Source organism: Hydra vulgaris, chromosome 07 (assembly GCF_038396675.1).
Source record: "Hydra vulgaris chromosome 07, alternate assembly HydraT2T_AEP".
Classification (NCBI taxonomy): Eukaryota; Metazoa; Cnidaria; class Hydrozoa; order Anthoathecata; family Hydridae; genus Hydra; species Hydra vulgaris.
Genome location: NC_088926.1, coordinates 10,928,017 through 10,941,810, shown reverse-complemented (window position 1 = coordinate 10,941,810; position 13,794 = coordinate 10,928,017). Strand labels below are relative to the sequence as shown.

The following is a 13,794-nucleotide window of genomic DNA, read 5'->3' as shown; positions in this document are numbered from 1 at the left end:
TCTATTTTCTGGAGAATTGTTTTGCTGATACAGATATGGAAAGTAATGGTTTGAATAGGAAATTGCAGCATTCCATATCTACATCAGCAAATTGCTGATGTAGATATGGAAGTAATGGTTTCAATTGGAAATTGCAGCAGCACAATGTGAGGAAAACCAAGGAGAAGAGTGAGGCTTGACCTGGAATCGTTGAGAGGGAATAAAAAATTCCATGCCAGCCTGAATCCACCAAGTTATATAAGAAGCACAGTTGTCAACAGGAAGACCAAAGATTTCTACCCAAGGGCCATCACGAAGAAAATCACTGAAAGAAGAAGAATGATATAATAGTTTTAGAGAGATCAAACTGTGATTAGAAGCATCTAAGGATGAATGTGGAGAAACTGAGCACTGTCTTGGATCAGAAACAAGACATAAGTAAGTAAATGAGTAAAGAAGATAAATGATTCGGGTTGTCTGTATAGCGATTTGGAAAGTTGACTATTTGAATTAGGAATTGAGAAAGGCAAAAGTTGTGGGCTTTAACGCCTGCAGAGTCAAGCCATTTAGTGTGATGAGCATTAAAGTCACCGACAACAAGAATATTAGTTAATGGATGAAGAGAGAGGGCTTGGTCAGTATGATCAGAAATAACATCAAAAAGAGTGCAGTCTTGAGATGAAGGAGAGCGATATAGAACAAAGACGATTGAGTGAAGTGGTGCTAAATGAAAGCACATAGAAAAATAGTCTGTGGATTCAAGCCTAGTTTCCCGACTAATGGGTGAATTCTTACGAATGTAAATGCCCAGACCAAGTATATGACTATTGGAGTCTTTTTAGAATTAAAGGAAGATAACCATCAACATTAAGATCACAAGATGAGACAGCTGAACATCAAGAGATAAGACTCAACAGAAGAAATGTCAAAGACCGCGAATATTAGTGAATGATAGGTTTAGAGAACTTGGTGATGACAATGGTTTTTTTGTGTTTTATAGTTTTTGGTACTTTATTCATTTTTAAATTTGTTAAAGAACTGGACTCAAAGCATAAATAGTACTCAGTACACTGTTTAATAGCCCATGTAATTGCCTCATAAACCCTAAGCCGTAACAAAGGGCTCCAAATGTGGCCTATGCAATGCACACCAAAAGCACAAACAGGTACACCATCCATGCGTTAAATGGCACTGTTAATACTTTGAGATTTTTCAGCTGTTGATGGAATCATCCTCTCTGAGAGTTACCACAGAGTTTGGGAAACCTGACCAGCTGGCCTCAGAACCATAAAACTGAGTTTTATAGCTGTACCCTCATTAGGAGATAATATAATAAGTTGTTTAGTCATAAAAACAGAGACTCAAGCAAAAGTCATGCATTGAGTCAAGAAGATCCAGCATTAAACATCCTAAACTGGAAACAATGTATTAAATATACATCTGCCCCAGCCTAATAGATGAAGAATGGGTGGGAGGCTGATCAACAGTTAGAATCTGTTTACCCCTTTTATATATATATATATATATATATATATATATATATATATATATATATATATATATATATAATCTGTTTACCCATTATATAAATATATATATATATATATATATTTAAAATTTACCTTGTTATCATAGCTGTTATTATTATAATGATAATAGCTATGTTAATAATCATGAAGATGTTGAGTCACATTGAAACATGGTTTTGGTTTATATTTTATATTATTTTTAAACAACTTTTATTAAATCTTATTTCTTTTTAATCATTTGCTTGTACTTTATAGGCACTTGCTCTACTGGTGGTTTTGCATCATGCTCTAGTAATTTATTTTTTGATGTTAATATTGTAAATATTATTTTAAAAATATTTCAAATAGATTTTTCATGATTAACAATAAAATTAATTGTTTGTTATTATATAGATATCCTTCTTTATAATTGTGACTTTGAAAAAGGAGTAATATGCTCTCAATTAAGTTCAACAAATGGTGCTTGGAAGGTAAACAGTTTTGGAACGCCATTAGATGGGACTGGTCCATCTGGAGCTGCAAATGGTCTATGGTATATTTACTTTGATTCTGTAATCTACCCAAATGGAGGCACACTAGTTTACACACAGATAAACTCACTACTCAGCAATAGTTTCATTCTTTCATTTAATCTACATGCTTTCGGTGTGAACTGTATTCAATTTGGTGAGTTTTTAATTTCTAATAGTTTATTTCAATTTGGTACAATGTTTACTTTTTTTTTATATTTTTGGCCATACTTTTTTTGATAAAGAGACTGTTTATAAATTTTTTTTCAGAGATTAAGTTTAAAAATGTAAATGGTGTTGTGATAAGTGCTTCTAATGCATTTGTTGTTTACAATCAAACACAAATGTCTTTATTTGCTTCTTATACACCATATAATTTGCAGTTTAACTTGTTAAGTCCATTTCAGGTATTCCTTTATTATAGTTTAATAACTATTTAATATTAGCTAATTCATTTGTTTTATTTTTTATCAGTTTGTTTTTGTATTTATTTGAATATTTATAACTTCTTCATATTAGACTATTGAATTTATTGCAACATCAAATGGTCAACACGCTAATTATGCAATTGATGATATTGTTTTGAAGGCTGTTCGTAAGTACTTCATTTAAGTTATTATTAGTATTATAATTTATTACTAAAGTTATTAAATAATATTGTTATTTTTGTTATTATATATATATATATATATATATATATATATATATATATATATATATATATATATATATATATATATATATATATATATATATATACATATATATATATTTATATATATATATATATATGTATATATATATTTATATATATATATATATATATATATATATATATATATATATATATATATATATATATATTACATTTTCAAAAAGTTTAGTTTACAATAAAACTGTGGTATAAAAAGTCATATCAGAAAAATATTAATGGAGAAATAAATTTGTTACAATCCAATAAAAAATAAATCACACTTTATGACTGTATAGCCAAAAAAATTCAATAATAATAATAAAGTTACCTTGACTGATAATTTTTATTTTTAAAAGATTTATTATTTTTTTAAAGAGATTTTTCTTTATAAAATGAAATGCTTCTTTGATTTGTAATTTGTTTTTATTAGGAAGAATACCCAAAACATTAAAACAATTATAATTTGTCAGATTTTTATAATTAATGACTGATTTTACTATGAATTAAAAATAAAAAAAAAGAAACAATCAAATCAAACTTAAAATCATTTGACAATTTGTGATATGAGTGATCTATTGGTGTAAAATGTGAAAAAAGACTAAAGACCTCGCAGCACATTAACTCATTTTTTATGATTTTGAGTAAAAAATGAGTTCATTTATAACATATCATTAGTTAACAGAAATTTGTCTAATGATTATCTTGGTAACAAGTACTTTGTGACAAGAAATTGTAGTTTAAGAGTTGACAGGTTTTTACCCTTTATTGTGAAAATTACATAAATCTCAAAATAAAATTAAAAACTGAGTTAACATGTTTATGCTAGGAGGTCTTACATTTTAAAATATTTATATAAATTGTTCATATAAACCAGTTAATACCCAGTTAAAAACAAACAGTAACAAACTGCAAATAAAAATATTAAAGCAAATACATATTAGAAAGAATATTGGTTCAATATAGAATAATCTTATTTTTATTTACTTAGTTTTTATTACAGTTTATTTTAAACTGTTAACATTATTATCAGCTATTTTTTCAATCTAGTCTAACAACTAGAGTCATAATATAAGATATTCAGTAGATGATTGCAATTGTGAACCCAGAAACAAGTTTATAATAAATAGAGCAGCAAATAATTGCAATAATCATCTAAAAGGATTATTGACATTCCACATGAATAGTTATATTTAAAAATATATTGGGTAATTGCTGTTTTTGATGACTCAAATGGCTTGTTATTGTGTAAAAATGCTGTCAAATTTTTTTTGGTTTTTTGATTTTGATTTGGTTTTTGGTTTTTGATTTTGGTTTTTTGGTTTTTTGATTTTGATTTGGTTATAACTGAAAAGATCTTGTAAATTAATATGTTATTTAATTTAATTTGTTTTATATAGTTATACAATAAAACAATATTTAATTTTTTTGTTAATAATAGAAAAGATCTTCTAAATTAATATGTTATTTAATTTGCTAGCTTTAATTTATCATTACAACATCTAGTTTATAATATGTGTTAAACAAGTTTGTGAATACTAAAAAAGTAATAATAACAATAAAATTACATATAATAAAATTAAAATGTTTAATATTACAAATATATGTGTTTAGCTCCTTGCTTATTATCTTGTAATTCTAATGCAACATGTAATGGTACTACTTGTGTTTGTAATCCTGGTTTTATTGGTGATGGAGTGAATAGCTGCACAGGTTGCTTTTTTTAATGCTTTTTTTTTAGTCTTTATTTAGTTATATAAACCCAATATAACATAATGTTTTAAGTTTATCCATCCATAATTTGAATTGGTTATAATTTAATATAATGTTATCTACTTTCAGTAAATAAATTTAAACCCTATTTTAAACGCTATTTGACAATCAACCTATTAATATCTTAGTGCTAAATCCTAATCCTTAAATCTAATGTTTATGAACCTAAAGTTTAATAAGCTACTTGGTTTAAAACTTAAAAGTTAATATCTAGAAATTATGTGTAATAGAAAATTCATTTTTAAAATTTTTTTTATAATTTACACTCTGAATTTATACATTTTAGGCTTTATTTGAAAGAATTAGGAAATTTGTTTTTTTTTTAAGTTTTATGCTCAATCAAATCTCTAAATCATAAATGCACATGTTAGGGTGATGCATTCAAATCTTAAGTTTTAGGCTTTATTTGAAAAGTAATGTACTGAATATTTTTGATTTTAGGCTCATCATAAATAAGTAAAGCTTTAATCTTTTCTTTGATATATTGCTGTTTTTTAGTTTTAGTTTTTATTCATAAATCATAAATTAAAACAATAAAAGTTTATTTCATTTTTACTTCATACTAAAAAATCTTTTTTAATTGAATTAAGTTTAATGATAATCAGTTTCAGTTATAAAAAAATAAATTTAATTTATGTAAAATTTAACATTTTTCTAGTTTTGCTTTTATTGTTAATTTAATTTGAATAACTTTTATGTTTCTATAGTTTTTATACATATATATATATATATATATATATATATATATATATATATATATATATATATATATATATATATATGTATATATATATATATATATATATATATATATATATATATATATGTATAAAAACTATAGAAACATAGAAAACATATATATATACATATATATATATGTATATATATATATAAATATATATATATATGTATGTATATATATATAAATATATATATATACATATATATATATATATATATACATATATATATATATATATATATATATATATATATATATATATATATATATATATATATATATATACACATAAGTAGAGAGTGAGATTTTGCTGTGTCTATAAGCATACACAGCCTATTATCATTATCTGTTTGATTGACGATATGGTTGGTGAAGCTTCAAATCTATTATTGAGGAGGACTTTGCTAATGATCTAATGCACATTGTCTATTATCGTTTTGCTCAATAATTTTAAAGCACTGAAATATTTATATTATTTAATTTTAAAATTTTTCATTTTATTGATTTTTAAATATTTAGAATATTTAGGCTGCATTTAGTCAAAACTCGAAAGAGTTTAGTCTTGACTCAAAAGGTTTACACAGTTTTTTGTTTTGAAGCAACTTATGTTTGTAACAGGTTTTTATTTAGACCTGGAAGAATGCGGAATAATTGATGACCCACACCCACATAAATAGTATACTATTAGAGGTTATAACCTCCTAATTTATTAAATTTAATGTAAAGTTTGTCCTGCACTGTATTCGTTAACTTTTTTAATTGAATTTTTTTTTTTAATTGAACTTTTTTTAATTGTTTCTAAAAATAATTGTTTTTTTATCTAACAAAAGCTTTAACAAATTAAAAGTAACGAAATTTTTTTTGTTCATGGTTTGTTATTGCAACCTAGTCAAAACACTTTTGATATTAGGTTTCAAAATTTATTTGGACAATTGGTTATTGCTATTTTAACCACCATTAATCAATCAACCTAGTAACAACTTAACAATCCTAGTACTTATATCTTAAAGTTTTAAAGAACTTAAAGTTTAAAAAGTTACTTAAAAGTAAAAGGTATTTTATTACGAATAGATTTAGTCAAGTTAAGAAATGAAGTTTTATTTAACAAATGTTTTAGCTACATGTGCCGCTGCTTGCAATTCAAATGCTATATGTGTTGGTACAACCTGTGTTTGTAAGAATGGTTTTATTGATGATGGAGTTAATGACTGCACAGGTATATATATATAAAAGATTTTTTTTAATAAATGCATAAAAATCATACACGAATGTTTTGATTTTTTAGTGTAGTAGCATTGTAAACTATATAATTATATTTTATAATTTTCTTAGCTACTTGCTCAAGTGCATGCAATCCTAATGCTACATGTTACAATAATATAATAATGTTACATTTTGCACAATTTTTCTAGTTACTTGCTTAAGTATATGCAATCCTAATGCTAGATGTATTGGCACAACCTGTGTTTGTAATGATGGTTTTGTTGGGGATGGAATTAATAATTGCACAGGTATGTATCTTAACTTCAAAGATGGAGTGTTTAGTAATTACCTGTCATTTTGAGATCATTTTGATTATAAATTTTCTTTTTCTTATGTTTATATGAAAGGTAGAGTAAAGTAGAATAGAATGAAATTCAAGACATAATAAAATAATTATGAAAAATTTATTTTTTTGCTCTTTTATTAATATTTTATTCTTTTGCTCTTAACTAATTATTTTTCAACCATGTTGTAATCATGGTAACATGGTAACCATGTTGTAATCTTTTAATGGTTAAGATGATAAAAGATATAATTTTAATAAGAATTTTTATTTTTGATAAAATGTTAATTTTCAGCTGTGTAACAGCTTTTTTTGAAAAATGAGGATAAAACTCTTAGTAGTGTAATTGGTGAACTTGAAAATTCTTGTATAATTTTTTACAACAATCATGAATCTTTTTCCAAAATTTAATTTCCTATTTATAGTAAAAAGTTCTGAGGTAAAAAACAAAATAGTGTTTTGTTTTCACTCAACATCCATAAATATTTTATCAATTGATAAGTCAAGATTGAAAGTTGGTAATATGTTTGAACCCCAATACAACCTTCATTATATAACCACTAGAATATATGCCATTACCATCACCTGCTTCAGTAACTACATTGTCTTTGCAATTGCCTTTTAAACATACACCAACAACATCTAGCATCATCATATGTTGTATAGTAACCGCTTCAAAGTCAAATAAAAGTCAACTTGGTTGCAGTCATTTGCTTGCAGTCAAATTGCTTGCAGCCATTACATATTGCAGCTTTGTATTAACTCAAGCCATACAATAGGAGCTGTTCAATAGTTTAAAAATAACTGTAATAGACCCTGCAATAACTTTAAACAAATGTTTGGCATCCAAATTGTTGACACAAAAAAATTTAAAAATGTAGATGTACCATTGTTCAAATAAGAGTGTCTCAATAAATCTGAGAGATTAAAAGATGCTAACAGTACAAAATCAAAGCAAAGCAAGCAACAATGTAAGCTCAACCTTGGTGATAAGCAGCACCAAGCACCTAGTTGATTATAAATAGTCAGCACCAAGCACCTGATGATAAATTGTCCCATAGATTTTAAACAATAAGTCTAAGTACTATATGGTACTGTCATGAATATTCAAAATGCAACTTTTAGCTTTGTCAACCTGCATACTAAAGTGATATGTAAAAGATAATAGATTTTTTTTTGCACATATTTATCAAGCAAAATCTTGACACAACACTCACAACCCAACAATTAAAAAAGTTTTTTTTGTTAATTGCTCGTTATTTAAATTGTTATTATTGGTTTATTTTTCTTTTTATTGTTATTATTAATTGTGTTTTTTTAGTTAAATATTCTTTTATTTAATGGGTGATTACCTATTAATTTGTATATTTAATTCTCTTTAAATGTGTGGGTAGAATGAGTTTTTTCTTTAATTAAATAAAGTTAATCACAAAACTAAATAAATTTTTAATTTATTAGCTCGATATTCTTTACAACCAAAAAAATTGATATAAAATTAAGTAATTTGTTCAACTTTATTTCACTCTTGTGAAATTTTATTATTTTATATTGTGTAACTAATTTGCATAACTTTTTTTTTGCATGCATTTTATTGCATAACTTATAGTTTTACTTAAATGAGTAAAAAAAAAGAGTAATACAGTAAAATTTTAAGAAATTTATGTTGAAATACAGTAAAATTTTAGGAAATTTATGTTGTAAGACAAAGAGTTTTTATTAAGTAAAAAATAATTGTGATTTTTTTCAGACTGTTTTGGTATTGATAAATTGTGTGTTTTTTTTAATTATTTATTTAAAGGGGGGTTGCCTAGGCATGTCCATCTAAAAGGGAGTTTACTAGCAATAATGTTTTCTGGCCTTATCGTGCATATCATTGGTTGATTAGTGAAGATTAGCATATTCGATTGTAATTAAAATTTTGACGATCCATACTTAAAAAATCTTTTATAAACATTTCCACTTCTTTGAATGTAATTTTTAGTTGTCTGCTCTTAAGTTTCCAATCTGTTGTTGAAATTTTCATGTCTACCTTGCCATCTAAACTTTTCAGACTGATTTCAATCAGTGCTGTTTGAAATGTCAGTTTGATCATTTAAAAAGCTGTTGCTCTCTGTGGATTTTTTGATATTTATCTATGAACATTTTATGGGATTTAATGTTATCTTTTCAACTAATTTTTTAGTTCCATGTTTGGTTGCATATTCCTTTCCTTGACTGAATTTCTGAAATTTATAAACTGTAATAAACATTTTTCCACTTTGTTTTTGTTGTTCAGTTTCTCAGTGTTTTTTATCTTTTTGTACTGTGGTAATCTTTGTTGTTCAGTTTCTCAGTGTTTTCTATCTTTTTGTACTGATGTGGTAGTCTTTGTTGTTTAGTTTCTCAGTGTTTTCTATCTTTTTGTACTGATGTGTTAGTCTTTGTTGTTCAGTTTCTCGGTGTTTTCTATCTTTTTGTACTGACGTGGTAGTCTTTGTTGTTCAGTTTCTCAGTGTTTTCTATCTTTTTGTACTGATGTGGTAGTCTTTGTTGTTCAAATTCTCAGTGTTGTTTTACACTTTAATAAATTTTTAAATACATGTTTTGACTACTGCATAGTCTTTTGCTTAGTTGATTATGTCTTTCTATGTTAAATTATATCAATTATGAATATGAAAATTGGAATAAAATTGGTATAAAATTGGTTAAGTTTTAATATAAAAGTAATTGAAACCATTTAATAAATGATGATATAATTAAGCAAAACTCCAATAATGCAATATATAATATATATAAATATAACAATGGGACTGGTAACTAGATTAAAAGTTTAATACTTCCATGAGTTATTTGTTTATTGATATTAGGCATTTTCTAAGCCTTTATACAAACTAATAATAAACTCTTGTACATTATAATGCTTACCAGTTTCTTTAAATTCATTAATATTGTAACTAATAAAAAAAAAAAGTGAAACTAGATAAAATAAAAGTTTAATTTTTTCAAATTTTTTTCAACTTTTTGTGTGTATGACGTTTTCAAATTTGAACATGACAAGGTCTGTAAAATGTGCAACTTATAAAACAAAAAAGAGATTGTAACCTTAGAAACCTTTGACAAAAACAACAAAATTTGTTCTGCATACACAATTATTATTTATTTGTAGTAAAAATAATTTAAAGTTCAAACTTATTTATTTATTAAGATAATTATTGAATTGTAATCTTGATATTACCAATGCTTTTAGAGTTCTTAAATAAGAACTCAATCTTTGTTAATGGAGAAAGTTTACAGTTTTTATTTAAATAAAGCTAATTATATTAACACAGTTTAAAAACTAACAAAATCCTAATTTAAATAAAAACCAAAATTGACAACACATTTTAAGTTCAGATTTAAGAAAATAATTAAAAAAATAAGTTTGAACTATTTTTACTAAACATGAGTTGAACTATTTTTACATGAATAAGAATTGTATTTGAAGAACATGTTTTGTTGTTTTTTTTTAAAGTTACTTGCTCTATTTTGTTCTTTGAAGTCTTTTATTTACAGTTGTTCTTTGAAGTCTTTTATTTACATTTTATAGATCTTATGACTTTTAGATTTGAAAAAGTCATATGCACAAAAGTTAAGAAAAATTTTTAAGATAAGTTACCGATAAACTTTCTTTTTCTACCTATCATTTTCTTTTGTGAGTAAAAAACTCATTTTCTTTCGTGCTCTTTTACATTAAACCTGATTAGTGCACTTTTTTTTTTTTAATTTCTTTATTTTAAATTTCTTTGTTTAAAAAGTTTAATGTTTATTATATTAAGCTTTAATAATTGATAATTAATAACACTATGTAACACAATTGTTTTAATACTTTTAAATCATAATAAATGTTGTTGGTTGTTAAACCTAAAAGTGGCTTTGGGAGTTGAAACTGTAATCAACTGATCACTAAATAACAGTTTAAAACTTAAAAAAAACTTTGAAAAGGTGATGTTAGAAGTTCATATAATATTTTGAATTTCATAAGTCTAGTGGTTTGGAATTCCCTAATATGCACAATTAGGTAAATAAGTTTTTAGATCATGCAGTGACAAAAAAAGGATAAGATTTTGCTGAATGACCAGTAAAGCGAGAATGAGTTTTAGTTGATGGAACTAGAGATGATAGCTCCTTTGAGCAGTGACTAGGATAGTATTTGTAGAAAAAAGAAAGAGATGCAACTTTACGACAATAGGAGAGCTATTTGAAATCAAAATAAAAGCTTTGAATTTAAATAACACTGTTTTAATCTATTTATGTTTAATTTAAATTCCAATTACTAAAATAAAATTAAAAAAAACCTGTTAAAACTGTGTTTGTAAAATTTTGAATTAATATTTTAAAATTAAAGTAACTATAGATAAATAAAAGATCAAAAGAATATCATCAATATGATTATTTTCAAGACTTAACTTGGAGTTTTTTTTTTATAAGAAAACAGACAAAAGTTTAATTTTTAAAAATAGTTTATTTTTTAGTAAAACAGTTTTTGCATTATTATTAAACAAAATATTTTTGAAAAAGAACTGTCGCAGATTGATCATGTCAAAAGTGGGTCGTGTACAATACCAATACCAATTACTATAGTTTTTATTATTATTCTATTCTTAGTTTTGAATAATAACGGTCTTGTTTAAGAACTTGTTAATAAAATGGACGTGATGGAAACGTTTATGCGATTCTTAAAAACATTAAATTAAAAAGTCATACAAGGAAAAAAAAAATCATAATAACAATAAAAACTCTTATTTTATCTCTTATTTCTCTGGTTTTAAGAGGCAAAGGTTCTTTCTATGGTTTGTGGTTAAAAAATTTATTGAACTTTTTAAAGTTTTTTTGTTTTATTTTTAATAAGTAAAAGTTATTTATAGGTATGTGTTTATAAATGCATTTTTCTTATCTAACTAGAAGTAGATGGTGGTTTCAGTGACTGGTCAGATTTCAGTCCTTGTACAAAAACATGTGGTGGAGGTGTGCAAACAAGAACGCGAGAATGTGATAATCCTAAACCGCAAACTGGAGGCAAAGACTGTATTGGAATAAAAATGGAAACCCAAGGATGTAATAACAGTTTCTGTCCTGGTATGTAATTTATAATTGCTACTTGATAATCTGCATTCAAATATTTTATCTTTAAAACATGTTTTTTTTTTTAAGTTGCTGATTTTCAGCTTGGAAGCTGCAACTTGAATTCTCATGGGATTCCCTTGTAATGGTTTCCGAAACCATTACAAGGGTTTGTGATAAGTTAAAACAACTAAATGTGGCAATGAAAATTACAAAATAAGCTCTATACTACCACAATATACATTTAGTTTAACGATAAAAAGAATTTTTTTTAACAACCATTTGAGTCAGTCAGTGGGTTTCATTTTTCATATCTGATAATCCTGTCAGTCAGTGGGGTTCTGTACCATAACCAAGCATTTAAAACAAATTTTATCTGAGATTTATGTGTTTTATTCTTTCTAATTTCAAGTAATTTTTATTGTTTTAAATATTCCCAATACTTCTTATTATTTCTAATATGGTGGTTCTAAACACTATTTTTTTCAGTGTTGTTTAACCTGTTAGTTTTGTTTTTAAGATATTTTTAAATCAAGATTTAAAAAATTAGGTAAAGTTGTTTTCAAGATATATGCAAAACCCTTGAACATTTAACAATCTATAATATTAGTTAAAAAAAATTTTATTAATGATATCTTAAACTTAAATAAATTTTAGCAATAGTAATCATTTTATATTCAAATTAAAATATTTTTTTTATGGTATCTCAGCCTAAAAAAAATTTAAAAAATTAAATTTTAACCAATTTAAATGCAAATTTTAATATCAGGTTTTGCTCTGAAATGTTTTACATAAAAATTTATCATTTTATAACTAAAAATTTCTAAAATGATTTTTTTCAAGGTTTATAAATCATACAGTAGAATCTTGTTTACTCAGACTCTGAAGGGATATATATATTTTGTGTGAGTTGTCCAAATTAAGCCAAGCTCTCATAATGTCGAATTTTCTGAAAATGACTTATTGAGATTTTGAAATCTATTGACACAGAATGACACATAAATGTTTTAGCGTTGGGTGTTTAAAATCCATATATAGCATGCTTTATCCAAATCCTTATTTAGGGAGACTTGCGACTTACAGAAGTTTTATTTTTTTTTTACTTCTGGTTATGTGTTTTTTTCATTTAATCATCTAGACAATGTTTGCTTTGGAATGCCATATTTCTTTGATATAGATGCAGATGATTCTCCTTTATCAAGTTCTTTCAGTATTATTATTTTATTTTTTTTAACATTTTTGCTTCCAACATGGCTACAAGCAACCACTATTAGAGTTGGAAGTTACTGGAAGAGAAAAGATGAAGTTTGTAGAGAAAGATAACAATTGACAGACGACTTAAATTCAAATTATATGAATCAGGAAAGCAAGATGAAGGAAGCGAATTCCGAAGAACTGATTTTTGAGGAAAAAAACTAGACAAATAAGAACTTTTGAAGCGATTAGGAACAGTCACAGAAAAAGGAGGAGACTTAATTAAATGACAAGTAATATGAGATTGAATTTTACTAGACGGCACAAGAGATGCTAATGCTTTAGAGCAGTGCCCATTATAGTATTTGTAGAAAAGAGAAAGAGAAGCAAGCTTACAATGATGTGATAATGGTTAGTGGTTGGCCGTAAGAGCAGACCCAACTATGTTTACAATGCATTTTTGCACCTTGTCTAAAAGAGAGGACATCATTAGGAGATATGCCCCATATATGACAACAGATTCCATACAACGACAGATGTAAGAGTTAATCTTAAAAGATGAAGGGTAGATGACTCATTGAGTACATTACCATTCATAAATATAGAAAGATCTAAATTGTTGCAATAACGATTGGCTTTTATCTTAAAATTGGGATTTATCTTAATTAAAGTTCACCAGCCACTGTGAGCCCCATGCTGTAGCAGAAGCGAGATTCTTTTCAAGCTTAAATGCCCCCTCCAAGCAATCAGAG

General features: G+C 25.6%; 1 protein-coding gene across 1 annotated transcript in view; it reads left to right on the top strand.

The window, feature by feature from the left end:
- LOC136082288 (uncharacterized) overlaps positions 1–13,794 on the top strand; it is an 88,058-nt gene that overhangs the window by 63,302 nt on the left and 10,962 nt on the right. The window contains exons 12-19 of the mRNA XM_065801015.1: positions 1,764–1,799; positions 1,902–2,174; positions 2,288–2,424; positions 2,537–2,612; positions 4,323–4,421; positions 6,341–6,439; positions 6,636–6,734; positions 11,690–11,863. Of these exons, the coding sequence (XP_065657087.1) occupies positions 1,764–1,799; positions 1,902–2,174; positions 2,288–2,424; positions 2,537–2,612; positions 4,323–4,421; positions 6,341–6,439; positions 6,636–6,734; positions 11,690–11,863 (993 nt within the window). The remainder of the gene's footprint in view (positions 1–1,763; positions 1,800–1,901; positions 2,175–2,287; positions 2,425–2,536; positions 2,613–4,322; positions 4,422–6,340; positions 6,440–6,635; positions 6,735–11,689; positions 11,864–13,794) is intronic.